At 44.0% G+C, this 25,603-nt stretch overlaps 1 protein-coding gene across 1 annotated transcript; it reads right to left on the bottom strand.

Annotated features, from left to right (window-relative positions):
• Window positions 1-4,816: 4,816 nt before the first annotated feature.
• On the bottom strand, window positions 4,817-24,843 carry LOC117362910 (zinc finger protein 862-like). Its single transcript, XM_033949997.1, has 3 exons — window positions 24,743-24,843; window positions 10,747-11,738; window positions 4,817-4,904 (listed from the first exon to the last, which is right to left on the bottom strand). Exons 2-3 carry the CDS (start codon window positions 11,694-11,696, stop codon window positions 4,817-4,819), a joined length of 1,038 nt encoding a protein of 345 aa, XP_033805888.1. The 5' UTR covers window positions 11,697-11,738; window positions 24,743-24,843.
• Between the last annotated feature and the right edge of the window lie 760 nt (window positions 24,844-25,603).

Raw genomic sequence — 25,603 nt, 5'->3', positions numbered from 1 at the left:
AGTTTCGTGTCCAGACACCTTGACAACTGTAAGAGAAGAAATTAGGACAGTAAAAGGACCTATCCATCTAGGTTTCAGGGGATCTGACTTCCAAGTTTTAGCCATACCGTATTTCCAGGGACATACCCATGGACTTGTGTAGCTATCGGCAGTGGGTATAATCTACAGACAGAACCTGCATCGGATATGTTTCAATGGGTTGGTGTCCAAGAGGTGGCAGTCATCTGGTTGGGGGATTCATTTTCATAGCTGGTTCTCCAGAATGTGCCAAATCATGGCATCTTTTGACAATCATGAGGGCCAGGTGTTGAGGAATGAATATGAGGGTACCTGCTGTGTTCGCGTTTGAAGTATCAGTGTGTGGGTCTGGATTGGCACTTGAATTGGCGCATATTTGTATCCACCCCCCTTTCAGGACAGACTGGCCCGAAAGAATGTGGACCCAAGTCTGTTCCTGAGAAGTGTACTGGGGTATAAGGGTATCCAGAAAAGGAATGATTTGTGTACAGAGGAGCCGAAGGAGGGGGCAGAGGCTGGCAGCTCGGGCTGTACGGTCAGCAAGGGCATTGCCACAGGAGATGAGATCAGTGACACGATGGTGGGCTCGACAGTGCATAACCGCAATATGGAAGGGCAATTTGACAGCCTCGAGGAGGTCAAGAATGAGGGGAGCATGATGGATCAGGCGGCCGGAGGCTGTAACGAAACCTTGATGTTTCCAGATGGCCCTATGGGAATGCAAGGTAAGGAAAGCATATTTGGAGTAAGTGAATATGTTGCAAGACTGAGAGGCAGAGTGGCACAGGGCAGAAGGGAGGGTATATAGCTCAGCTTCTTGGGCGGAAGTGCCAGAGGGCAGAGGGTCCATGAGTAAAGGGAAAGTGACAGAGACTACTGCATAACCAGCGATATGGGCATCAGAAGGGATGACAGACGAACTGCCATCTGTGAAAAGAGTGAGATCAAGGTCCCGGAGTGAGATATCAGTGAGACCAGGACGGGAAGAATAAACTAAATCAACGGTGTCAAGGAAGTTGTGCATGACCGGCTGGGAGGAGACGGGAAGGAGAGTGGAGGGGTCAAAGAGAGAAGAAACAACAAGAGAGACCTGAGGGTTTTCACAAAGAAGGGCTTTGTATTTAAGGAGGCGCTCGTTCGTGAGCCATAAGGAGCCTTTATGTTCTAGGTTACACAGTGTGGAACAAAGAGGTCAATAAGGCGGCCAAAAGTGAGTTTGTTAGCGTGCTGTAAAAGATCTGAGACGTCAGCAATTGCCAAAGGCAGAGAGGCCACCCGGCAGCAACGGGATCCAATTGTCGAGAGAGATAGGCAGTGGGCCTACGCCAGGAACCAAGGAACTGGGTAAGGACTCAGGCTGCGATACCAGATTTGTCTGGAAAGGTTTGGACGCCAGGAACCAAGGAACTGGGTAAGGACTCCGGCTGCGATACCAGATTTGTCTGGAAAGGTTTGGAGGGGTCAGGAAGGCCAAGGGCAGGAGCCCGAGTCAGAAGTTTTTGGAGGCAGCGGATAGCCCGATCTTGGAGTTGGGTCCAGAGAAAAGGGGCTGAATCCGTGCCTTTGATAGAATCATACAGACGGTGGGCAATGGTAGAGAAATCAGGGATCCAGAGCCTTGCGGTTATCAGGGACAGGGAGACTACAGACGGCCTGGACCTGGGTGTGAGGAAGGGACCGAGTACCCTGGAAAATATGAAACCCAAGGTAGGTGACACGAGGAAGGCATACTTGAAATCAGTGTAAATATGGCCACAAGAAGATTTAAAAGGCAGATCCACTATCTAAACTACTAGCACATAAGAATTGTTCTCAATCCCTATTCTGTATCAGGTTCCTACCCCAAAGAGCTGACTTGTAAAAATTAAGTAAAATTCAGCTTTGGGTCCACCCACTAAGCAGGGTAGTTTGACACAAGCGCTCTCTAAAGCGGCAGTCCCTTCACTATCATCTGACTGGCAAAAATATTTACTTCCATACAAAAGTATTCCTAAAAATTACATTCTTATACTAAGCTTACATGATTTATAAAAAGAAATACAAAACAAAGATTGGAATATACAGTAAAACTTTGGGTTGCAAATAACTTGGTTTGCAAGTGTTCTACAAGACAAGCAAAACATTTGATTAGATTTTAACTTGCTATACCAGTAATGTCTTGCAATACAAGTACATACAGTATACAAGCATCGCATTATCACAACTGAGCCAATGGTTCCTCTCTCTATGACGCTGCAGGAGTGCAGGGACTGTTCCAAACGAACAAGGGCTTGCAATACAAATATGTATATTTTTGTATTATAGTTTTGGGTTGTGGAACAAATCGTCTGAGTTTCCATTATTTCCTATGGGGAAACTCACAAGTGTCCTGGACTACAAGCATGCTTCTGGAACAAATTATGCTCGCAAACCAAGGTTTTACTGTACTCACAAAAGATAATCCATACACACAACTTTAAACCTTTTTTTTGTTGTTTTTTATAATCAACATGCGTCTCAATAGAGACTTACTACCCCTCCCTTCAGAATTTCACAGAGAAGAGAGAATATATCTTATAAGCGTGGTATCTCGGTTGGAATAAAATTTTTCCTACACAAAAGATTCGTTCTTCCCTATTGGGCTGCTCAACTGCATTGACCCTTATAATCCTACCTACATCTGCTGATTCCAGCTACATGAGCCCTTTTAATCAGGTCAGAATTCATGCACATACTTTCTCTAAAATACTTTCAACATACGTGTATATTCTTGATTCAACTGCCTGCTCTGAGCAACTAGAAACAAATAAACCGTCCAGCTGTTCAGACGTCCTTTAACTCATTCACTTTCCACCTCATTTCAAATTCTGGTTCCTTAAATACTTAAAGCACCACTCTCGTCTCCTTCTTAAAGCACTTCCTGTCTCTCTCTTCAAATTAAGTGATCTTTTCTTTCATGAAACCTAGCAGCGCCAGTCATTAACGAACTTAACAGGCAAAATCCAACAGATATTTATTACCCCTCCTCCATCTTCCTTTACAAATACAGCACAATAGAAATATAGCCAGTTCTAACCAATTCCCTGACTCCTGCAAACAGCTTACATCTATTGTCTACAGATTCAGTTTCGTTTACCAAACAGACAGACACAATTCCTAGAATCTCTTCCCGCTCTTTCAATGATGGATCAAGCCATTTACTAGAGCAACGGAAGAGAAACATGAGAGGAATGATCAATTCCTCCACTTACCAGTTTGGTGGCCAATCCCAGACAGATAGCTGCACTTTATCACAGGACTCGATTAATCAGTTGAGCCGGCCAGAGCCATGAGGTCTACAAATTCCAAGAGGAATTAAGCCGGCTTAGCAGACAGGTTGGTTCTCAGACCAGACACAAGTGACCAATCGAGTAGCCGGTGGTCAAAAGACCTTCAAGTCCCTGTTCGTGCACCAGATGAAAGGTCACTTTGGGAAGCCACAAAACTTAGAGACTTGAAGAAAGCAACAGGTTTTATTAGCATTCATATGCGACTCCTGAGCTCCAAGCTGGCTTCAGAAGTCCCGAAAACAGGACGTTACAGAGATATTTATACATTCTTCTGGCTATACAACTGAATTCTAGAAAAAACTTTTCACGTGTTACTTTTCTTAACAATCATTGGTGCTAAGCTCACACTAGCAGGTCATTAGCAGGTCACTTATCTAAGCCCTGCAGTCTTTCTGTTACATGTCGTTTATGCTGAGATAGCCATATGAAGTTAGAATGTCCAAGCTAACATCCAGTACAGGCAGGCAAGAACATGAGATAAGTTAGGTCTGCAGCTAAACATAATTCAGCATTTAATTAAAGAGAAAACTTAGTTCAACACTTACGAAAACCAGTCCCAGACTCCTTCAATGGTACAAATAGATTGAACTTAACAAATGAGCATTAGCTACTTATTTGCAGAAGACTATACCATCTTTTTGTCTTTTCTGACCTTAACAAGTTGGGGCATCCTGTTTCCAGGAGATTAATATTCAACAAGTTGGCTGCATATATCTTCTTCTGTTATACTCACGCTGGGCTGCAACTAGAGAGTCGAGTCACAGTCCTCCAAAAATTCGAGTTTGGCAGCTTCTGTATTTTTTTTTCACTCTAACCCGATCAATGTAATATGCAAAGCTGCTATTTTTCTCCTCGGTTCATACCTTCACCTCTCGTTATTGTCTGGCACTTTTGTCCAGACAGGATAGGCTTTTCGCCCAGTCAGTATTACAAAATTTATTTTTCTAAAAGGCCAACACTCCCACCATCCCATTCTGGTTAGCTTGGAGGCCACCCACATGAGAGAATATGCTGCCTGCGTGTCCTGGAATAAAGCACAGTTACTTACTGTAACAGGTGTCATCCAGGGACAGCAGGCAAATATTCTCACAACCCACCCACCTTCCCTGGTTGGCTTCTTAGCTAGCTATCTAAACTGAGGAGATGCATGCCCCACTTCGGGCAGGAAGGCAGTCGTGCATGCTTGGTGCGGTCAATCGCAAACTTTCTACAGTTCTTCAAGAAAAATTGCTTTGCAGCTGTCTGCATCGGGGATCTGTTGATGACATCACCCACTTGTGAGAATATCTGCCTGCTGTCCCTGGATAACACCTGTTATGGTAAGTAACTGTGCTTTTTGGGGCTACAAGGTACCAAATCCAGTTTTCTATCGAGTTGTGACCTCTAAACTACTTCTAAGTTACATTTTTTTAATCTCTCTTACTGATAGTATATTAGGTCCTTATAATGTAGTACAGTCATGTCTATTTGTAGGACTCATTCCTACTTTCTTATTCCTTATGGGAAGACTCAGAACTCCTCTCTGGTGACATCGAAAGCCTGTAATCTTGTTCTGCCATCAGAATCATTCCAGATAACCTGGAGGTCAATTTAAAAAAAAGTGTGATTTCTTGCTATAACCATTTTCTTTTTTTATATATTTTTAATTTATACTGTTACAACAGTTCAGCATCCAGAACAGTAAGGAATTGAATTTTTCAATCTTAATAGAATCAGAAAAAAGTCATTGCATCATAAACTATTTCCATCTAGCTCACATTAAAATTTTTAATACAGGAAAAACAAAAACAGTAATTCCCCTTTACAGGAACAAAGTATTTACTTTATAACCAGCAAAAATTAAGCCTGAAAAGGGAAAAACTCTTCTAATCATTTAATAATAATAACAGTTTATATACCGCAATACCGTTAAGTTCTATGCGGTTTACAGAAGATTAGTGGAGTACAAGTTGAGTTGACGTACAAGTTGAGTTAACTTAAGGGATGTGGGAACAATGGGGAGAAAGGGCAAGAGAGGGGAAGGAGGGAAGTGGGTCAGCTGTCTAGGTATTTCAGGAATAGGTGAGTTTTGAGGCGTTTCCTGAATACCTCATAAGTGGTGGGCAATAGGAATTGTTCTAGGTCTTTACCCCATAGAGCAGCCTGATGTGAGAGAAGATGCTCATGGTGTTTTTTAGTTTGCATCCTCTAACCGGGGGAGAAACGAAGTGCGAGTGTGTTTGTTGGCTGAGAAGGAGAATAGGTCAGTGATGTATTTAGGGGTTAGACCGTAGAAAACTTTAAAACAGAGGCAGGCGAACTTAAACTTTACACGAGCTTCCATCGGCAGCCAGTGTAGCTGTTTGAAGTATGGCGTCACGTGATCGAACTTCTTTAGACCGAAGATTAATCTGACCGCAGTGTTTTGCATTAGTTGTAATCGTCGCATATTCTTTTGGGGGATTGCTAAGTAGGCGATGTTACAGTAGTCGAGTTGACTTAATACGAGGGATTGTACCAAGATTCTGAAGGCAGAGTTATCAAAGTATGCTTTAATGGATTTAAGTTTCCAGAGGGTGAAAAAACTCTTTTTGATTAGGGAGTCCACCTGATCTTTCTTGGTGAGGCATTGGTCCAGAGTTACACCCAGTATTTTAATGGTGGGCTGTATGGGGTAGTTATGTTTGTTGATGTCTAGTGGGGTTTTGGTGTCAAGAGAGCGCGGTGAAGCGACAAAGAATTTTGTCTTCTCAGTATTGAGCTTGAGTTTGAAGTCTGTCATCCAATGTTCCATCAAGTTTATGGCTTCTGATGCTTTTGGAATTGTTTCCGAGATGGAGTTGGCAAATGGGATAATAATTGTGAAGTCATCAGCGTAACTGAATAATTTTATCCCCAGCTGGGTTAATTGAACGCTCAGTGAGGTCATGTAAATATTGAAAAGCAGAGGGGATAGTGGGGACCCTTGTGGAACGCCGGTTGGGTTGCTCCAGGTGTTGGAGAGATCATTATTGAAGTGAACCTGATAGGTTCGGGACGAAATGAAACCATGAAACCAGTTTAGCACTTCGCCTCTGATGCCAATAGCGTCTAGACATTGTAGCAAATTCGCATGGTCTACAAGGTCAAAGGCAGAGCTCATGTCGAATTGCATGATCAGGGCACTGAGGCCTTTGCTTAAAAATATGTGCAAGTAATCTAAGATGGCCGCAATTACCGTTTCTGTGCTGAAAAGCGGTCTAAAGCCGGATTGAGTCTCATGAAGGAGTGAGAACTGGTCTAGATATTCCATTAATTGGGAGTGTACCAGCCCCTCCATGATCTTTACAAAGAGTGATATGGAAGCAATTGGTCTGTAGTTGGAAACTAGGGCTGACGATTCTTTGCTATTTTTTAGGATAGGGGTTATTATTATGTGGCCTTTGTTGGTGAGGAATTTTCCGTTTTTCAGGTTATGGGCTAAGTAGTGCAGTAGAGATAGTTTAAATTCAAGTGGTGCCGCTTTCATGATTTCCGGGGGACATGAGTCCAGGATTTGGAGTATTTGTTGTATAATTTGGTATAGTTATTTCAATCTATGTCTTGAAATGAATCCCAGAACATGTCTGCAGGGGTTTCATTTCCTTGTGTGTTAGGTATATGGTGTTCATTAGGTTCTTCTGTTGGGCAATTGTTTCTTAGTTTTTTAATTTTTGAATCAAAGTGCAGGACTAGGTCGTTCGCCGAGGGTAATTTAAAGTTGTGTGTGGGTAGAGTGTAGCGGGTGGTGTCAAATAGGTTAGTAACCAGATTGAACAGCTCTTTTGTATTAACTCCTCGTGAGCTGTTGCAGGATGAATTGATTTTGTTTGAGTAAAATGCTTTGCGTTTATCTTTTATTAGTTGTTTGTAGGTTTTTATATTGGCTCTCCAATTGTTACGGTCTGATAATTCTCCTGTTTTTTTCCATTTTCTTTCTAGACGTCTGGCTAACTTTCATTTTTAGAAGATCGATGTCGAACCATTTGTTATATTTATTTGCATTACTTTTACTGGTATGTTTAGGTGCAATGTTGTCTAAAATGCAGGTGCTGGTAGTGGTCCAGTGATCCCAAAAATCAGCTACTTCCTTTACCTCTGCTTGTAGTTTATATTGCGCCCAGTAGTTATCTGGGTTGATGTGGCCTCTCGTGAGATGTTCTTTTTTTATTTTTGGTTGGGTAATTTGTTTTCGTTGGAACCAGATTAGCTTGAAGTAGAAAGTGAAGTGATCGGACCAGATGTCGTGGCACCAGGTGCCTCCTGGTAATGAGATGGTGAGGTCTGGGAGTTCCTTTGTGGACAAGGCTACTACGTCTAGATGGTGGCCTTTTTCGTGAGTTTGTGCGGAGGGAGGTTGTAGTTAAGTAGGGATAGGAAGTTTTTGAATTCTTTTGTGTCTTTGTTGTCCTCTTCATCGAGATGTATGTTTATGTCTCCTGCGATAATATTGTAGGAGGAACTAAGAGAGTTGTGTAGGACGAATTCACAAAAGTCCTCTTTGGCTTTTGACCAACTTTTCGGTGAGACGTAGAATAATATGCATGAGAGGGAATCTTCTAAGTGGATGTTACTGATTTTACAGGCTAGGATTTCTAGTTGGTTGGATGTTTTGGAGTCCATAAGTTCGAACTCGAATCCTTCTTTGAGAAGAATTGCTAATCCTCCTCCTTTTTTTCCCTCGCGGTTTAATGTAAGGATTTTGAAATTGTCAGGAAGGAGATCGGTAATTATTGGGTCATCTTCAGACAGTAGCCAAGTTTCAGTTAGAAAGAGGCAGGCTATTTGTTTGCTGATGATCCAATCTTTGATTATAAAGGCCTTGTTCCTGACTGATCTAGTGTTAAGATGAGCACAGGGGATAGTAGCGGATGTGATGGGATTGGTATGGGTAATGGTTCTTATGGGTTTTACTACCCTTGTTCTTTTTTTGCGGGTGCGTTGATGTGTTCTTGTGTTTGAGATAATGCTAATGTTATATGTATTGTCTTCTTGTGGAATGGAGATGTGCGTGGTCGATAAAGCGGGGAAATGGGTAAATTGTAGTTGAGGGTAGAGAGTGTGAATCTCTTTGATGCTAATACTTAGCATGTAGAGTAGTAATATTAGTAAGAGGTTCATGGTTGGATTGTCAGTGTTCTCCCCAGAAATTTTTTCCAGCCGGGTGGCATGAAAAAGTAGCCGGGTGGGGTGGGACGGGGAAAATTGGTGGTGGGGAAAATTAAATGTGTACTATTTTTATTAGTTAATTATCATTAATTATTTTCCAACCTTTTTTAAGGTTCAACACTTGTGCCAGAATATTTTTATTAAATTTAAAAAGTATCCAATTTAGGATCCTGCAATCCTAACAAAAATTTTTAATAACAATTGTTATGACATAAACCAAACACCACAAGTATTGTCGCTTTCAGGAAGAAAAGTGAAAACAATGGAAAAAAAATATGGGAAACCTAATGAAGAAAAAATATTCCTCGTCATCAACAGCAGATGAATCCAGAAACTAGTAGGATTACATCCATCAGGTTTCAGCTTTGGAGGTACACCTGGGCCCTCCCAGCGTCCCTACCTCGCCCTCTTCAAGGTAACACCTGGAAACCTCCCAGGTCCCTTACTCTACTAGATGTGGTGCCTTCTGGACCACAGGGGTTCCTCACAGTTCCTGGATTCTACAGTGGATTTCGAAAGATATTTCTGTGGCTTAGGCCTCAGAGGAGAAATGTTCCTGTGGCATTAGGCCTCAGTGGAGGAGAAATGTTCCTGCGGCTCAGGCCTCAGTTGAGCTGCGGGATGGGAGCTGTACAGTGCCATTTGGGGGGGGGGGCAACACCTGGCTCTCAGGTCCCTTCTCCCCTCCCCTTTGAAGAACCTGGCTACCTAAGTTCCATAAGCTCACTTGTTCTGTGGGCGCGGGGCTACAGAAGTTGCCATTCTCTTTGGAGAGGCGCCGGTGGGAGGAGTTTTTTTTTTACTACTTTGTCACGTAGGATAGCCGAGGCTGCTTCAGCTGTAGTCGCGCGGGGGCAGCAACAGGCCCTGAGGGCGGTCAGCCAAGGCCCTTCCCTCCCGCCACGAAAGAGGAGGGGGTGTCACTGCAGTTGCCGGTGCCACTGCTGTCAATCTTTCTTCTCTTGGAGGAGGGATACCGCCTCCGGCAGTGATTCCTTTGCCCTCATTATTCAACAGGCCCTAGCTGAGGTTGGCCTTGGTTGGGGCGCCATTTCACTGGCAGCCTAGTGTACCTTGTTTAATCCCGGCCAGCTGACAGCTGGGGCTAGGCTAGTTGTGGGCTAGCTGCAGCTCTTTCTCTCTGGATCAGAGTTTTTTTTCTTTCCACTCCTTCTGGGTCATTCATGTGGAGGAGTGGGCTAAAAGTTGGATCAGATATCGCAGTGTCTAATGTTGTTACTGTATCTATTTGTGGGCTCTGGGAAAGGCACTTGTGACTTCGGGGCCCAGGTACAGTTTTGTTGTATTGCCTCTCCTCTGGCATTCTTCTTGACTTTGGTCAACAGTTTGCCTCCTGAGGGAGCCCTATAGATTTGTGCTTCAGAGGCCTTCAGTTAGAGGAGGAGTCTTCCCTTATCCCGTTTCCAGGCTTGATGCCCTAGACCCTTGCGAGGAAAAGGTCTGGTCTGCGGTGGTGCTCATGGGTTTTGACATAAGCTAAGGACCATTGCCAGGCACGATGGTTCCATTCCACAGGAGGATATTTGGGGCCTGTCGGTTATGATGGGAGGCTGCTTTGCACTCATTCTATTCGTGGGATGTAGCTGTGTTTTCCACAGCATGGTGCTCTCAGGCAAGAATGGCTCCTGTTCACATAGGCTAGGGAGGGTAGCCTCTGTATGATTGTGGGTAACATACTCTCTGGAATGTAGAATCTCCTTGGATGCGTGCTACAGGGCAGGATTTGGGGGCGAGGGATTTCCCGTTCGCTTCTTTATTTCCATCCCTATGTTTGGACTGCTTTGATACATCCCTCCCTATATTTGATACTGCTTAGTCTCTGGATTCATCTGCTGTGACTAAAGGAAAGAAAATTATCAGGTAAGGACATAATTTTACCTTCAGTTAAATATTTATTCTTCTTTTTTTCCTAGAGGCCCAGTTGTCTGCAGCTTTCCCATAATCAAAGTCCTCAGAATCTGGGCCCTCCAAGGAGATCAGCTTGAGATTATTTAGTGTGCTTTGGTTCATGCGATTTCTCAAGCATGACTTGATCCTTTTAAGGGCAGAAAACCCCCTTTCACATTCAGCTATGCTCAGTGGGATCACTAGCCCAATATGAACTAGTTTGGCTAAATTTGAAAACGACTCTTTGAGCTCTGATGTCATTGCCATTTTTAATAAAATTTGTTTTGGACTGAAGTCTTTGTATGATTGACTTCTGATCATTTTTGATGCAACTGTCCATTCTTGCCTGCTACTTTCATATTTTAAAATTGGAGGGCTACCATTTTTGGAGTAATGAGCAAAAAGAATTTCAGCAGACTCACTTGAATCGTGAGTTTCTGCATTGAAAACTTTTGAAAAGCTGGAAATAATTGGCATGTCAGGGAATCTTGCATCTAGGTGCTTGACAACTGTTTCTAGGTATTTATCATATATTGCAATTTTGAATGCCATTACATCACTCTGTGTATAGACAATGCGGAGATCTGACCATTCTTCTGCCAGACAAAGATGAAGGCTTTGAAAATATCTCCCAGGAGTGTCTTTCAACTGCATGATGGACAATTTTGTGGCGAGCAAAATTGGCTCAATTTCGGTAAGATTGACATCTTGCCTTTGCCAAGCCTTAGATAAGTTGGACAACAAAGGTAATACATCTGAAAGCATCATCAGAGAGGAAACAAAATTGTACGTTTTAATACATCTGCTTAATCCTTCAGCTGTGATGTCATTTCGTTCAGTGGCCTCTCTTTCCAGCGCAGCTATGACACTCATCATGCACTGTCGTAGTGACTGTACTGCAGAGGCATGAGACAGCCATCTAGTGTCACTGGCCATTTTAAGCTTAATCTGGGGAATGTTCAGAATATTTTGCATTTCTGTTAAACCAGCCATCCTAACTGAAGAATTTTGGAAGAAATAGAACAGCTGCCTTAAAATGTCATTCAGTTTTGTTAAATAAGGTATGGCAGCTGCTGCTTGGGCACTTGCAAGGGCCAATCGATGGTTTACACAGTGGCAGTTGACCAAGAGTCCAGATGTTTTATCTTTAAGCAGTTTTGCCACACCTTTCTGTTTCCCAATCATAACAGCTGCTCCATCTGACCCTAGTCCAACCAGATTAGCAGTTTTCAAGCCTAGTATGTCCATAGTCTCACTCAGTGTGTTGGTTATAGTCTCTGCTTTGCCATCACTCATATTGCTGGTTGATACATAACTAATTTTGACCTGTTCAGTGACCTGGAAAACATATTTAATGTAAATAATTAATTGTTTTACAACTGAGATGTCTGTGGTTTCATCACATAGAATACTGAAAAAATTTTCAGCGTGCATATTTTTCAATATGTTAGACTTTATTTTTGATGCTAAGACATCCAGCAGCTCTTGCATTATTCTTTCTGAGGTGTAATAGGCATTTTTACCAACATTGAGATGTTGTAAAAAGGAACAACCCATTTCTTTACAGTGTTCCAACAGCTTTTCAAACAACGTTGTATGTGGCAACTCATTTTTTGCCAACCAATACATGAATCTTAAAGCTCCCACAAAGGCATCTCTCTGTAAGTTATTTAACATAGATACAGATCTTAAAGGGCAGAAGAAGACTCAATGTGTGTTTTACTTTTTTCATGGTCCAGCAAGCTTTCTTTTTGAATTCTTGTGCATGGCACATTTACCCAAGGTAACTCCCTCCTTGGGAGGTGTTTGTTTGAATATTTCGTGCACAGTGAGCACCACATACCATTTTCTTTGACCATTAGCCAATCAAAATCTTTAAACCATTGTTTGTTTATGCCAGATAAGCGGTGCTTAGATTTATCAATTGGCAGAGTGTGTGCTGAAAAGATTTCCCCTGATGGACCAGCCTCTGCAATGTCTTTGTCTGAAATTGCCACATCAGCAGTTGATGCTGCACCTTCATTGCTTTGTGGCGTCTCTTTTCTGAAATAACTGAGCAGTGTTGTTTTCTGAACACTTTTTTACTCATGTTGGTAAAATGAAAAGTACCTATGAATAAGACTTTTGAGTGGTAACGTGGGAGCTATTGGATATTCAGTGCACATTTACACTACGGCAGGGCAAGATATGAACAAAAAAAGGAAAGGCAGATGGGTCACTTTAACAGGAACCAGTGAGTGCTACAAGGATTTTTATTTCTTTCTCTTCTGGGCTTAACCTGCCCCAAACACTCTATAATGAAAGAAGAGGGAAAGGCACAGCCAAGTCTGGCCCTAGACTTTTTCCCCCCCCTTTCTGTAGGACCTACTGCTATTAAATATTTCTATAGCGCTCTCAGATGTACGCAGCGCTGCACAGTCACAAAGAGGGAAAAGCACAGCCAAGTCTGGCCCTGGACTCTTTTTTTCCTCCCCTTTCTGGAGGACCTACTGCTATTAATTATTTCTATAGCGCTCTCAGATGTACGCAGCGTTGAACAGAGTCACAAAGAGGGAGAAAACACAGCCAAGTCTGGCCCTGGACTCTTCTTTTTTTTCCCCCTTTCTGGAGGACCTACTGCTATTAATTATTTCTATAGCGCTCTCAGATGTATGCAGCGCTGCACAGTCACAAAGAGGGAAAAACACAGCCAAGTCTGGCCCTGGACTCTTTTTTTTCCCCCTTTCTGGAGGACCTACTGCTATTAATTATTTCTATAGCGCTCTCAGATGTACGCAGCGTTGAACAGAGTCACAAAGAGGGAAAAACACAGCCAAGTCTGGCCCTGGACTCTTCTTTTTTTTCCCCCTTTCTGGAGGACCTACTGCTATTAATTATTTCTATAGCGCTCTCAGATGTATGCAGCGCTGCACAGTCACAAAGAGGGAAAAACACAGCCAAGTCTGGCCCTGGACTCTTATTTTTCCCCCTTTCTGGAGGACCTACTGCTATTAATTATTTCTATAGCGCTCTCAGATGTACGCAGCGTTGAACAGAGTCACAAAGAGGGAAAAGCACAGCCAAGTCTGGCCCTGGACTCTTTTTTTTTTCCCCCTTTCTGGAGGACCTACTGCTATTAATTATTTCTATAGCGCTCTTAGATGTACGCAGCGTTGAACAGAGTCACAAAGAGGGAAAAACACAGCCAAGTCTGGCCCTGGACTCTTCTTTTTTTTTCCCCCTTTCTGGAGGACCTACTGCTATTAATTATTTCTATAGCGCTCTCAGATGTATGCAGCGCTGCACAGTCACAAAGAGGGAAAAACACAGCCAAGTCTGGCCCTGGACTCTTTTTTTTTCCCCCCTTTCTGGAGGACCTACTGCTATAAATTATTTCTATAGCGCTCTCAGATGTACGCAGCGTTGAACAGAGTCACAAAGAGGGAAAAGCACAGCCAAGTCTGGCCCTGGACTCTTTTTTTCCCCCCTTTCTGGAGGACCTACTGCTATTAATTATTTCTATAGCGCTCTCAGATGTACGCAGCGTTGAACAGAGTCACAAAGAGGGAGAAACACAGCCAAGTCTGGCCCTGGACTCTTCTTTTTTTTCCCCCTTTCTGGAGGACCTACTGCTATTAATTATTTCTATAGCGCTCTCAGATGTATGCAGCGCTGCACAGTCACAAAGAGGGAAAAACACAGCCAAGTCTGGCCCTGGACTCTTTTTTTTCCCCCTTTCTGGAGGACCTACTGCTATTAATTATTTCTATAGCGCTCTCAGATGTACGCAGCGTTGAACAGAGTCACAAAGAGGGAAAAACACAGCCAAGTCTGGCCCTGGACTCTTCTTTTTTTTCCCCCTTTCTGGAGGACCTACTGCTATTAATTATTTCTATAGCGCTCTCAGATGTATGCAGCGCTGCACAGTCACAAAGAGGGAAAAACACAGCCAAGTCTGGCCCTGGACTCTTTTTTTTCCCCCTTTCTGGAGGACCTACTGCTATTAATTATTTCTATAGCGCTCTCAGATGTACGCAGCGTTGAACAGAGTCACAAAGAGGGAAAAACACAGCCAAGTCTGGCCCTGGACTCTTCTTTTTTTTCCCCCTTTCTGGAGGACCTACTGCTATTAATTATTTCTATAGCGCTCTCAGATGTATGCAGCGCTGCACAGTCACAAAGAGGGAAAAACACAGCCAAGTCTGGCCCTGGACTCTTTTTTTTCCCCCTTTCTGGAGGACCTACTGCTATTAATTATTTCTATAGCGCTCTCAGATGTACGCAGCGTTGAACAGAGTCACAAAGAGGGAAAAACACAGCCAAGTCTGGCCCTGGACTCTTTTTTTTTCCCCCTTTCTGGAGGACCTACTGCTATTAATTATTTCTATAGCGCTCTCAGATGTACGCAGCGTTGAACAGAGTCACAAAGAGGGAAAAACACAGCCAAGTCTGGCCCTGGACTCTTCTTTTTTTTCCCCCTTTCTGGAGGACCTACTGCTATTAATTATTTCTATAGCGCTCTCAGATGTATGCAGCGCTGCACAGTCACAAAGAGGGAAAAACACAGCCAAGTCTGGCCCTGGACTCTTCTTTTTTTTCCCCCTTTCTGGAGGACCTACTGCTATTAATTATTTCTATAGCGCTCTCAGATGTATGCAGCGCTGCACAGTCACAAAGAGGGAAAAACACAGCCAAGTCTGGCCCTGGACTCTTTTTTTTTCCCCCTTTCTGGAGGACCTACTGCTATTAATTATTTCTATAGCGCTCTCAGATGTACGCAGCGTTGAACAGAGTCACAAAGAGGGAAAAACACAGCCAAGTCTGGCCCTGGACTCTTCTTTTTTTCCCCCCTTTCTGGAGGACCTACTGCTATTAATTATTTCTATAGCGCTCTCAGATGTATGCAGCGCTGCACAGTCACAAAGAGGGAAAAACACAGCCAAGTCTGGCCCTGGACTCTTCTTTTTTTTCCCCCTTTCTGGAGGACCTACTGCTATTAATTATTTCTATAGCGCTCTCAGATGTATGCAGCGCTGCACAGTCACAAAGAGGGAAAAACACAGCCAAGTCTGGCCCTGGACTCTTTTTTTTCCCCCTTTCTGGAGGACCTACTGCTATTAATTATTTCTATAGCGCTCTCAGATGTACGCAGCGTTGAACAGAGTCACAAAGAGGGAAAAACACAGCCAAGTCTGGCCCTGGACTCTTCTTTTTTTTCCCCCTTTCTGGAGGACCTACTGCTATTAATTATTTCTATAGCGCTCTCAGATGTATGCAGCGCTGCACAGTCACAAAGAGGGAAAAACACAGCCAAGTCTGGCCCTGGACTCTTTTTTTTCCCCCTTTCTGGAGGACCTACTGCTATTAATTATTTCTATAGCGCTCTCAGATGTACGCAGCGTTGAACAGAGTCACAAAGAGGGAAAAACACAGCCAAGTCTGGCCCTGGACTCTTCTTTTTTTTCCCCCTTTCTGGAGGACCTACTGCTATTAATTATTTCTATAGCGCTCTCAGATGTATGCAGCGCTGCACAGTCACAAAGAGGGAAAAGCACAGCCAAGTCTGGCCCTGGACTCTTTTTTTTCCCCCCTTTCTGGAGTACCTACTGCTATTAAATATTTTTATAGAGCTCTCAGATGCAGCAGCGTTGAACAGAGTCACAAAGAGGGAAAAGCACAGCCAAGTCTGGCCCTGGACTCTTTTTTTCCCCCCTTTCTGGAGGACCTACTGCTATTAATTATTTCTATAGCGCTCTCAGATGTACGCAGCGTTGAACAGAGTCACAAAGAGGGAAAAACACAGCCAAGTCTGGCCCTGGACTCTTCTTTTTTTTCCCCCTTTCTGGAGGACCTACTGCTATTAATTATTTCTATAGCGCTCTCAGATGTATGCAGCGCTGCACAGTCACAAAGAGGGAAAAACACAGCCAAGTCTGGCCCTGGACTCTTTTTTTTTCCCCTTTCTGGAGGACCTACTGCTATTAAATATTTTTATAGAGCTCTCAGATGCAGCAGCGTTGAACAGAGTCACAAAGAGGGAAAAGCACAGCCAAGTCTGGCCCTGGACTCTTTTTTTCCCCCCTTTCTGGAGGACCTACTGCTATTAATTATTTATATAGTGCTCTCTGATGTACTCAGCGTTGAACAGAGTCACAAAGAGGGAAAAACACAGCCAAGTCTGGCCCTGGACTCTTTCCCCCCCCCCCTTTCTGGAGGACCTACTGCTATTAAATATTTTTATAGAGCTCTCAGATGCAGCAGCGTTGAACAGAGTCACAAAGAGGGAAAAACACAGCCAAGTCTGGCCCTGGACTCTTCTTTTTTTCCCCCCTTTCTGGAGGACCTACTGCTATTAATTATTTCTATAGCGCTCTCAGATGTATGCAGCGCTGCACAGTCACAAAGAGGGAAAAGCACAGCCAAGTCTGGCCCTGGACTCTTTTTTTATTCCCCTTTCTGGAGGATCTACTGCTATTAAATATTTTTACAGCGCTCTCAGATACAGCAGCATTGAACAGAGTCACAAAGAGGGAATAACACAGCCAAGTCTGGCCCTGGAATCTTTTTTTTTCCCCCTTTCTGGAGTACCTACTGCTATTAAATATTTTTATAGAGCTCTCAGATGCAGCAGCGTTGAACAGAGTCACAAAGAGGGAAAAGCACAGCCAAGTCTGGCCCTGGACTCTTTTTTTCCCCCCTTTCTGGAGGACCTACTGCTATTAATTATTTCTATAGCGCTCTCAGATGTACGCAGCGTTGAACAGAGTCACAAAGAGGGAAAAACACAGCCAAGTCTGGCCCTGGACTCTTCTTTTTTTTCCCCCTTTCTGGAGGACCTACTGCTATTAATTATTTCTATAGCGCTCTCAGATGTATGCAGCGCTGCACAGTCACAAAGAGGGAAAAACACAGCCAAGTCTGGCCCTGGACTCTTTTTTTTTCCCCTTTCTGGAGGACCTACTGCTATTAATTATTTCTATAGCGCTCTCAGATGTACGCAGCGTTGAACAGAGTCACAAAGAGGGAAAAACACAGCCAAGTCTGGCCCTGGACTCTTCTTTTTTTTCCCCCTTTCTGGAGGACCTACTGCTATTAATTATTTCTATAGCGCTCTCAGATGTATGCAGCGCTGCACAGTCACAAAGAGGGAAAAACACAGCCAAGTCTGGCCCTGGACTCTTATTTTTCCCCCTTTCTGGAGGACCTACTGCTATTAATTATTTCTATAGCGCTCTCAGATGTACGCAACGTTGAACAGAGTCACAAAGAGGGAAAAGCACAGCCAAGTCTGGCCCTGGACTCTTTTTTTCCCCCCTTTCTGGAGGACCTACTGCTATTAATTATTTCTATAGTGTTCTCAGATGTACGCAGCGTTGAACAGAGTCACAAAGAGGGAAATACACAGCCAAGTCTGGCCCTGGACTCTTCTTTTTTTTCCCCCTTTCTGGAGGACCTACTGCTATAAATTATTTCTATAGCGCTCTCAGATGTATGCAGCGCTGTACAGTCACAAAGAGGGAAAAGCACAGCCAAGTATGGCCCTGGACTCTTTTTTTCCCCCCTTTCTGGAGGACCTACTGCTATTAATTATTTCTATAGCGCTCTCAGATGTACGCAGCGTTGAACAGAGTCACAAAGAGGGAAAAACACAGCCAAGTCTGGCCCTGGACTCTTCTTTTTTTTCCCCCTTTCTGGAGGACCTACTGCTATTAATTATTTCTATAGCGCTCTCAGATGTATGAAGCGCTGCACAGTCACAAAGAGGGAAAAATACAGCCAAGTCTGGTCCTGGACTCTTATTTTTTTTCCCCCTTTCTGGAGGACCTACTGCTATAAATTATTTCTATAGCGCTCTCAGATGTATGCAGCGCTGCACAGTCACAAAGAGGGAAAAGCACAGCCAAGTATGGCCCTGGACTCTTTTTTTTCCCCCCTTTCTGGAGGACCTACTGCTATTAATTATTTCTATAGCGCTCTCAGATGTACGCAGCGTTGAACAGAGTCACAAAGAGGGAAAAACACAGCCAAGTCTGGCCCTGGACTCTTTTTTTTTCCCCCTTTCTGGAGGACCTACTGCTATTAATTATTTCTATAGCGCTCTCAGATGTACGCAGCGTTGAACAGAGTCACAAAGAGGGAAAAACACAGCCAAGTCTGGCCCTGGACTCTTCTTTTTTTCCCCCCTTTCTGGAGGACCTACTGCTATTAATTATTTCTATAGCGCTCTCAGATGTATGCAGCGCTGCACAGTCACAAAGAGGGAAAAACACAGCCAAGTCTGGCCCTGGACTCTTATTTTTCCCCCTTTCTGGAGGACCTACTGCTATTAATTATTTCTATAGCGCTCTCAGATGTACGCAGCGTTGAACAGAGTCACAAAGAGGGAAAAGCACAGCCAAGTCTGGCCCTGGACTCTTTTTTTTTTCCCCCTTTCTGGAGGACCTACTGCTATTAATTATTTCTATAGCGCTCTTAGATGTACGCAGCGTTGAACAGAGTCACAAAGAGGGAAAAACACAGCCAAGTCTGGCCCTGGACTCTTCTTTTTTTTCCCCCTTTCTGGAGGACCTACTGCTATTAATTATTTCTATAGCGCTCTCAGATGTATGAAGCGCTGCACAGTCACAAAGAGGGAAAAACACAGCCAAGTCTGGCCCTGGACTCTTTTTTTTTCCCCCTTTCTGGAGGACCTACTGCTATAAATTATTTCTATAGCGCTCTCAGATGTACGCAGCGTTGAACAGAGTCACAAAGAGGGAAAAGCACAGCCAAGTCTGGCCCTGGACTCTTTTTTTCCCCCCTTTCTGGAGGACCTACTGCTATTAATTATTTCTATAGCGCTCTCAGATGTACGCAGCGTTGAACAGAGTCACAAAGAGGGAGAAACACAGCCAAGTCTGGCCCTGGACTCTTCTTTTTTTTCCCCCTTTCTGGAGGACCTACTGCTATTAATTATTTCTATAGCGCTCTCAGATGTATGCAGCGCTGCACAGTCACAAAGAGGGAAAAACACAGCCAAGTCTGGCCCTGGACTCTTTTTTTTCCCCCTTTCTGGAGGACCTACTGCTATTAATTATTTCTATAGCGCTCTCAGATGTACGCAGCGTTGAACAGTCACAAAGAGGGAAAAACACAGCCAAGTCTGGCCCTGGACTCTTTTTTTTCCCCCTTTCTGGAGGACCTACTGCTATTAATTATTTCTATAGCGCTCTCAGATGTACGCAGCGTTGAACAGAGTCACAAAGAGGGAATAACACAGCCAAGTCTGGCCCTGGACTCTTCTTTTTTTCCCCCCTTTCTGGATGACCTACTGCTATTAATTATTTCTATAGTGTTCTCAGATGTACGCAGCGTTGAACAGAGTCACAAAGAGGGAAATACACAGCCAAGTCTGGCCCTGGACTCTTCTTTTTTTTCCCCCTTTCTGGAGGACCTACTGCTATAAATTATTTCTATAGCGCTCTCAGATGTATGCAGCGCTGTACAGTCACAAAGAGGGAAAAGCACAGCCAAGTATGGCCCTGGACTCTTTTTTTCCCCCCTTTCTGGAGGACCTACTGCTATTAATTATTTCTATAGCGCTCTCAGATGTACGCAGCGTTGAACAGAGTCACAAAGAGGGAAAAACACAGCCAAGTCTGGCCCTGGACTCTTCTTTTTTTTCCCCCTTTCTGGAGGACCTACTGCTATTAATTATTTCTATAGCGCTCTAAGATGTATGAAGCGCTGCACAGTCACAAAGAGGGAAAAATACAGCCAAGTCTGGTCCTGGACTCTTATTTTTTTTCCCCCTTTCTGGAGGACCTACTGCTATAAATTATTTCTATAGCGCTCTCAGATGTATGCAGCGCTGCACAGTCACAAAGAGGGAAAAGCACAGCCAAGTATGGCCCTGGACTCTTTTTTTCCCCCCTTTCTGGAGGACCTACTGCTATTAATTATTTCTATAGCGCTCTCAGATGTACGCAGCGTTGAACAGAGTCACAAAGAGGGGAAAACACAGCCAAGTCTGGCCCTGGACTCTTTTTTTTCCCCCTTTCTGGAGGACCTACTGCTATTAATTATTTCTATAGCGCTCTCAGATGTACGCAGCGTTGAACAGAGTCACAAAGAGGGAAAAACACAGCCAAGTCTGGCCCTGGACTCTTCTTTTTTTCCCCCCTTTCTGGAGGACCTACTGCTATTAATTATTTCTATAGCGCTCTCAGATGTATGCAGCGCTGCACAGTCACAAAGAGGGAAAAACACAGCCAAGTCTGGCCCTGGACTCTTATTTTTCCCCCTTTCTGGAGGACCTACTGCTATTAATTATTTCTATAGCGCTCTCAGATGTACGCAGCGTTGAACAGAGTCACAAAGAGGGAAAAGCACAGCCAAGTCTGGCCCTGGACTCTTTTTTTTTTCCCCCTTTCTGGAGGACCTACTGCTATTAATTATTTCTATAGCGCTCTTAGATGTACGCAGCGTTGAACAGAGTCACAAAGAGGGAAAAACACAGCCAAGTCTGGCCCTGGACTCTTCTTTTTTTTCCCCCTTTCTGGAGGACCTACTGCTATTAATTATTTCTATAGCGCTCTCAGATGTATGCAGCGCTGCACAGTCACAAAGAGGGAAAAACACAGCCAAGTCTGGCCCTGGACTCTTTTTTTTTCCCCCTTTCTGGAGGACCTACTGCTATAAATTATTTCTATAGCGCTCTCAGATGTACGCAGCGTTGAACAGAGTCACAAAGAGGGAAAAGCACAGCCAAGTCTGGCCCTGGACTCTTTTTTTCCCCCCTTTCTGGAGGACCTACTGCTATTAATTATTTCTATAGCGCTCTCAGATGTACGCAGCGTTGAACAGAGTCACAAAGAGGGAGAAACACAGCCAAGTCTGGCCCTGGACTCTTCTTTTTTTTCCCCCTTTCTGGAGGACCTACTGCTATTAATTATTTCTATAGCGCTCTCAGATGTATGCAGCGCTGCACAGTCACAAAGAGGGAAAAACACAGCCAAGTCTGGCCCTGGACTCTTTTTTTTCCCCCTTTCTGGAGGACCTACTGCTATTAATTATTTCTATAGCGCTCTCAGATGTACGCAGCGTTGAACAGTCACAAAGAGGGAAAAACACAGCCAAGTCTGGCCCTGGACTCTTTTTTTTCCCCCTTTCTGGAGGACCTACTGCTATTAATTATTTCTATAGCGCTCTCAGATGTACGCAGCGTTGAACAGAGTCACAAAGAGGGAAAAACACAGCCAAGTCTGGCCCTGGACTCTTCTTTTTTTTCCCCCTTTCTGGAGGACCTACTGCTATTAATTATTTCTATAGCGCTCTCAGATGTATGCAGCGCTGCACAGTCACAAAGAGGGAAAAGCACAGCCAAGTCTGGCCCTGGACTCTTTTTTTTCCCCCCTTTCTGGAGGACCTACTGCTATTAAATATTTTTACAGCGCTCTCAGATACAGCAGCATTGAACAGAGTCACAAAGAGGGAATAACACAGCCAAGTCTGGCCCTGGAATCTTTTTTTTTCCCCCTTTCTGGAGTACCTACTGCTATTAAATATTTTTATAGAGCTCTCAGATGCAGCAGCGTTGAACAGAGTCACAAAGAGGGAAAAGCACAGCCAAGTCTGGCCCTGGACTCTTTTTTTTCCCCCCTTTCTGGAGGACCTACTGCTATTAATTATTTCTATAGCGCTCTCAGATGTACGCAGCGTTGAACAGAGTCACAAAGAGGGAAAAACACAGCCAAGTCTGGCCCTGGACTCTTCTTTTTTTTCCCCCTTTCTGGAGGACCTACTGCTATTAATTATTTCTATAGCGCTCTCAGATGTATGCAGCGCTGCACAGTCACAAAGAGGGAAAAACACAGCCAAGTCTGGCCCTGGACTCTTTTTTTTCCCCCTTTCTGGAGGACCTACTGCTATTAATTATTTCTATAGCGCTCTCAGATGTACGCAGCGTTGAACAGAGTCACAAAGAGGGAAAAACACAGCCAAGTCTGGCCCTGGACTCTTCTTTTTTTTCCCCCTTTCTGGTGGACCTACTGCTATTAATTATTTCTATAGCGCTCTCAGATGTATGCAGCGCTGCACAGTCACAAAGAGGGAAAAACACAGCCAAGTCTGGCCCTGGACTCTTATTTTTCCCCCTTTCTGGAGGACCTACTGCTATTAATTATTTCTATAGCGCTCTCAGATGTACGCAACGTTGAACAGAGTCACAAAGAGGGAAAAGCACAGCCAAGTCTGGCCCTGGACTCTTTTTTTCCCCCCTTTCTGGAGGACCTACTGCTATTAATTATTTCTATAGTGTTCTCAGATGTACGCAGCGTTGAACAGAGTCACAAAGAGGGAAATACACAGCCAAGTCTGGCCCTGGACTCTTCTTTTTTTTCCCCCTTTCTGGAGGACCTACTGCTATAAATTATTTCTATAGCGCTCTCAGATGTATGCAGCGCTGCACAGTCACAAAGAGGGAAAAGCACAGCCAAGTATGGCCCTGGACTCTTTTTTTCCCCCCTTTCTGGAGGACCTACTGCTATTAATTATTTCTATAGCGCTCTCAGATGTACGCAGCGTTGAACAGAGTCACAAAGAGGGAAAAACACAGCCAAGTCTGGCCCTGGACTCTTCTTTTTTTCCCCCCTTTCTGGAGGACCTACTGCTATTAATTATTTCTATAGCGCTCTCAGATGTATGAAGCGCTGCACAGTCACAAAGAGGGAAAAATACAGCCAAGTCTGGCCCTGGACTCTTATTTTTTTTCCCCCTTTCTGGAGGACCTACTGCTATAAATTATTTCTATAGCGCTCTCAGATGTATGCAGCGCTGCACAGTCACAAAGAGGGAAAAGCACAGCCAAGTATGGCCCTGGACTCTTTTTTTCCCCCTTTTCTGGAGGACCTACTGCTATTAATTATTTCTATAGCGCTCTCAGATGTACGCAGCGTTGAACAGAGTCACAAAGAGGGAAAAACACAGCCAAGTCTGGCCCTGGACTCTTTTTTTTCCCCTTTCTGGAGGACCTACTGCTATTAAATATTTCTATAGAGCTCTCAGATGCAGCTGCGTTGAACAGAGTCACAAAGAGGGAATAACACAGCCAAGTCTGGCCCTGGACTCTTTTTTTTCCCCCTTTCTGGAGGATCTACTGCTATTAATTATTTCTATAGCGCTCTCAGATGTACGCAGCGTTGAACAGAGTCACAAAGTGGGAAAAACACAGCCAAGTCTGGCCCTGGACTCTTTCCCCCCCCCCCCCCCTTTCTGGAGGACCTACTGCTATTAAATATTTTTATAGAGCTCTCAGATGCAGCAGCGTTGAACAGAGTCACAAAGAGGGAAAAACACAGCCAAGTCTGGCCCTGGACTCTTCTCTTTTTTCCCCCTTTCTGGAGGACCTACTGCTATTAATTATTTCTATAGCGCTCTCAGATGTATGCAGCGCTGCACAGTCACAAAGAGGGAAAAGCACAGCCAAGTCTGGCCCTGGACTCTTTTTTTATTCCCCTTTCTGGAGGATCTACTGCTATTAAATATTTTTATAGCGCTCTCGTATGCAGCAGCATTGAACAGAGTCACAAAGAGGGAAAAACACAGCCAAGTCTGGCCCTGGACTCTTTTTTTTTTCCCCTTTCTGGAGGACCTACTGCTATTAAATATTTCTATAGGTCTACCAGACAACGCAGGCTGTAGAGTTAAAAGTAAGAAAATATTCTCTGCTTGAAAGAGCTTACAACTTTTTTCTCTTCAAAAATTTAATATTAAATATTTCTATTAGTTTACCAACAACGCAGGCTGCAGAGTTAAAAGTAAGAAAATAGTCTCTGCTTGAAAGAGCTTAAAACTTTTTTTTTTCTCCAAAAATACCCTGCTGAAAGCACAGAGGGAAGTTAGACCATCAACTTAACCCGCCCAAAACTTTCTGCCTTGTCCCTCAGCACAGCGGGAAACAAAAGTTCCGATGTTGAAGGGGCGGACCTTTGGAGCGTGTGCGAAAATATTTTAATAGGTCGATGTTAAAAACACTATGCAAATTACCCTTCCCTGCTCACAGTGAAGGAGTAGGGGCGGGGAAGGGGTAATTTGCATAATGCGCCAAGGTGTTGGACCAATCGAAATACAACCCCTTGGCGTGCTATGCAAATTACCCCTTCCCTGCCCGTACTCCACCGTGGGCAGTGGCGTGATTCATGGAAAATCCTTGTAAAAGCGCTGTAGCACTTAATTCAGCAGGCTTGCTTTGGTCGCTAATGCTGGTTCTTCTGCTCATGCTCAGTTAGACCTGATCTGAGCATGTGCGGAAGAACAGGCATTATCCTTGCGTGCTGAATTAAGTGCTGCTGAAGATGTGGTTCAGGCAGGAAAGGTCTGTTCACCTTCAAGTACAGGGTGCAGGCAATCTGGAAGAAGCAGGCGCTTGACAATTCATGCGTGAACCACTGCCGAGTCGCGAGTCCAATGTCAGATCCCGGAACCGGTCCGGCGCGGTATCTGCAGCAAAATGACAGTTGGGCGCTCACTTAAAGTAGCTGGGCGGTGCGCCTGGCTGAAACACGCTAGGGAGAACACTGGATTGTAGATGGGTTAGGGTGGAAAAGAAGATAAGTTAAGTGGAGGTTGGTTTTGTGACGTCTCTGACCGTATAGCATCTAACAGTGCATGCGTCTAACAGTGCATTCGTCTAACAGTACATGCGTCTAACAGTACATACCATTAAGTTCTTCATGCATCTAATAGTGCATGCCATTAACATTAACAGTACTTGTCATTAACAGTTTTCATGCGACTATCAGTACATGTCGTTAATATTAACTGTGCATGAGCCTAACGGTTTTTCATGCGACTATCAATACCTGCTCCCAACAATACATGCGTCTAACAGTACATGCTACTAAGTTCTTAGTAGTACTAAGTTCCTAGCGACACATGCGTCTAAAAGTACATGTCGTTAATATTAACTGTGCATGAGCCTAACGGTTTTTCATGCGACTATCAATACCTGCTCCCAACAATACATGCGTCTAACAGTACATGCTACTAAGTTCTTCATGCGTCTAGCAGTGCATGCCATTAACATTAACAGTACATGCCACTAACAGATTAGCATGCAGTTTAACATGCCACTAGCAGTTTAACATGCGACTTTCAGTATAAATTTTTTATTTATACTCGCACGCCCTGGTGGAGCAGGCTCCTGACGCGCCCCCTGGGCCCGCCGCTGCACCAACTAAAGAAGA

The sequence above is a fragment of the Geotrypetes seraphini genome, chromosome 6 (genome assembly GCF_902459505.1).
Source record: "Geotrypetes seraphini chromosome 6, aGeoSer1.1, whole genome shotgun sequence".
In the NCBI taxonomy this organism is placed as follows: Eukaryota; Metazoa; Chordata; class Amphibia; order Gymnophiona; family Dermophiidae; genus Geotrypetes; species Geotrypetes seraphini.
The sequence above is the reverse complement of the archived record's forward strand: the minus strand, read 5'-3'. Positions and strand labels throughout refer to the sequence as shown.

Bases quoted from the DNA above. Each gene is read 5' to 3' on its own strand.
- LOC117362910 (XM_033949997.1), bottom strand. From the start codon at position 11,696: ATGAGTGATGGCAAAGCAGAGACTATAACCAACACACTGAGTGAGACT. The intron at 4,905-10,746 runs GCAAGAATGGAC...ATTGACCTCCAG, and splicing joins TTAAAATATGAAAGTAGCAG to GTTATCTGGAATGATTCTGA.